General features: G+C 39.2%; 1 protein-coding gene across 1 annotated transcript in view; it reads right to left on the bottom strand.

Moving 5' to 3' along the window:
- Positions 1–2,459, bottom strand: part of TLN2 (talin 2) — a 175,042-nt gene that overhangs the window by 57,644 nt on the left and 114,939 nt on the right. Inside the window, exons 37-38 of the mRNA XM_009330049.1 lie at positions 1,588–1,728; positions 222–403 (exon numbers count right to left, since the gene is read on the bottom strand). Of these exons, the coding sequence (XP_009328324.1) occupies positions 222–403; positions 1,588–1,728 (323 nt within the window). The remainder of the gene's footprint in view (positions 1–221; positions 404–1,587; positions 1,729–2,459) is intronic.

Genomic DNA, 2,459 nt, shown 5'->3' with positions numbered 1-2,459 from the left:
ATACAAACAAAGAACAACTCTATGCTGCAGAGTGCTGCGGTCATCAGTTATGCTTAAACACCCAGCATAACTGGGGAGATATTGTGCATCATAGAATAAATAATTTCCATTAGTGAAAAATACCACAGTACTAATGGCCATACAGTATTATTCTTTATGAACGGCTGCTCAATTATTATGGCTTAAATGTGGACACAAAAAAGTTACTACAAAAGACATACCTGATAGAGGTTATAAGACTCTTGATAGAATCTGAGACAGTATGGGAATGCCCAGCTAGTATGGACCATGTAGGAGGGTCTTTTGGATTGATAGCCAGAGAACGAGCAGTTTTGATCAATAAAGATGAGCTCTCCAACATTGTCTTAGCCGAAACTAGAATTGGTTCCTGTGCTCGCGATCCCTGTGGTCAGAAAGGTACAAGAACACAAAGAACATTTAAATAATTATTTGAGTTTGTCCACACTTTCTGTTCCTAAAAATCTGTTTAATTAACAGCATTAAAATGGCAATATCATTTCTCGTATCATACTATTATATTCACGGATAGTCAACATGAAAATAGTATGAAGTCATTGCAGTCCAACTGTTTTCTCTGTAACATACTTAAGAAACACTTTTCAAGTTTAGAAAGGCACCACCCAGCTGAGAAACAGGAGAAAACAATGACACTTGTCTTATCGTAGACTACGGAGATATCATTGAAAATAAACTTTATTTGTCACAAAACTTGCAAGCTCCAACCAAGTGTGCTCTTTTCCCAGGAATTCGTTGGACTACAACACTCTAATTGGGTCATCATCTCTGTATCTATTTTATCGCCAGTACTTGGTAAACCCAGGTACCACAGGCCTGCAGGACAGGCTTAGATTTCAGTTACAGCCCCACAACTTTAAGATTGCAACAGTTACTGCATCATCTGATCTTGCCAGCTGGAACAGAGGCTGCCAAAAGCAGGAAGGAGCGGTTGGAGAGTCAGTAATGATACGTGACCTCTACTTCGAAGCTTTTATGAAGCTTGAAGAATTTCTTTTAGGGTTTTTTCCTCCCTAAAAAACCCCCTTGATTAGTTACTTTAAATACTATTCTGTTGTAGTTACAGGGATTGAGGACGGAGTACTCGGGGAAAAAATACAGAAGCCCCACAGAAAGTTATTCTTCCCAGAAAACCTGCTTCTTGTCACCATGACTGCATCATTTTTGGAAGGGAAAAACCCCAGCAACATCCCTTCAGTCCTTTTCAGAACTAATTACGTTCAATTTGTTAAAGCTGCTCTTGAGGGAAAAAGGGGTATTTATTACTTAATCACATGGAAGAATCCAGCTCACAAGACATGTGAGTCACCTGTACTATATCACTTTACTAACAGGAGACTGGCAGTGCTTACTGCAGCCTAACCAGTTTTATCCTACCGGTGCAAAATTCAAGGTCAGAGGTTAAGCGACAGACAGCAGAATGCCCTATGAACACGCAGCAACACAGAGACATTTCGGGTCAGGTCTTTACACTCACTTCCTCTCTCCTGACACATGACTAATTCAACATTTTCAACTTTTTGAGGGTGGAAGTACAACATCCTGCCTTACCTCGGTGCTGATCTGTGCTGGTATGCTGACAAATTCTGGATTTGAAGCAAATGCCGTCAGATTTTCTACAGCCTCTATCAAAGGTGCAGTAGCAATTCTGCACTTGTTGCGGTTCTCTTCAGAGAAATCACCATCCAGGGCCTGGAAATTAAATCACAATTGAGTTCTGTCTGAATGGGTTTCTTTGCAAAATTGAAGAAAGATGGTTTAATTCTTCATAGTTTTAAACTGTTGTGTGCTTACAGCATGTGAAAGTTCCTCCACAAACGAGGCTGATGCAAAGAATGTGATCCTTTAAGCATGTGTTCCTTTACTTAGCTGGTTATTGACCCTAAACTTAAAACTGTTGCTTTGGTTCATAAGACTGAATAAAGGTTTTCTATCATTGCACTCTGATGACTCTCATAAATTGTGTCTCAGCAGCTCATGCTCCAAAGGGTAGAAGTGGCTAACAAGGCGGTTCTTTCCTATAGACTGATTTTAAAAAAAAAATTTTTTTTTTAAGCAAGCCAATAATTTATTACTCTCATTTTCACACGAGTCAACTGATCTCTTTCATAGTCTCATAGGAAAGATTTCAATATGAAGGACCTTCTGTGTAACGTAATAGAACCTTCCAGTCCTGAGAGCATAATTATTTTAAAAGACTTTCAGTAGCAGACCAGCTAATGGCTTCCAGAAGGGTTTAGAATCATGAGTCCTCTATGGCTTAACAAATATTATTTCTGCTTGCATGAGGAAAAGCTACCTCCTGCCAAATGGCAGGCAGGTATCTGGAAAATAAAAGATTGCTATTAACAGGAGACTATTAAACAGCAGCAACATAAACTGCTTCTGTTTGGTCCCCAGTATTATTTCTTTCTTTATCTTTC

The sequence above is a fragment of the Pygoscelis adeliae genome, unplaced genomic scaffold (assembly GCF_000699105.1).
Source record: "Pygoscelis adeliae isolate BGI_AS28 unplaced genomic scaffold, ASM69910v1 Scaffold298, whole genome shotgun sequence".
In the NCBI taxonomy this organism is placed as follows: Eukaryota; Metazoa; Chordata; class Aves; order Sphenisciformes; family Spheniscidae; genus Pygoscelis; species Pygoscelis adeliae.
This window is presented reverse-complemented; position numbering and strand designations above follow the sequence as displayed.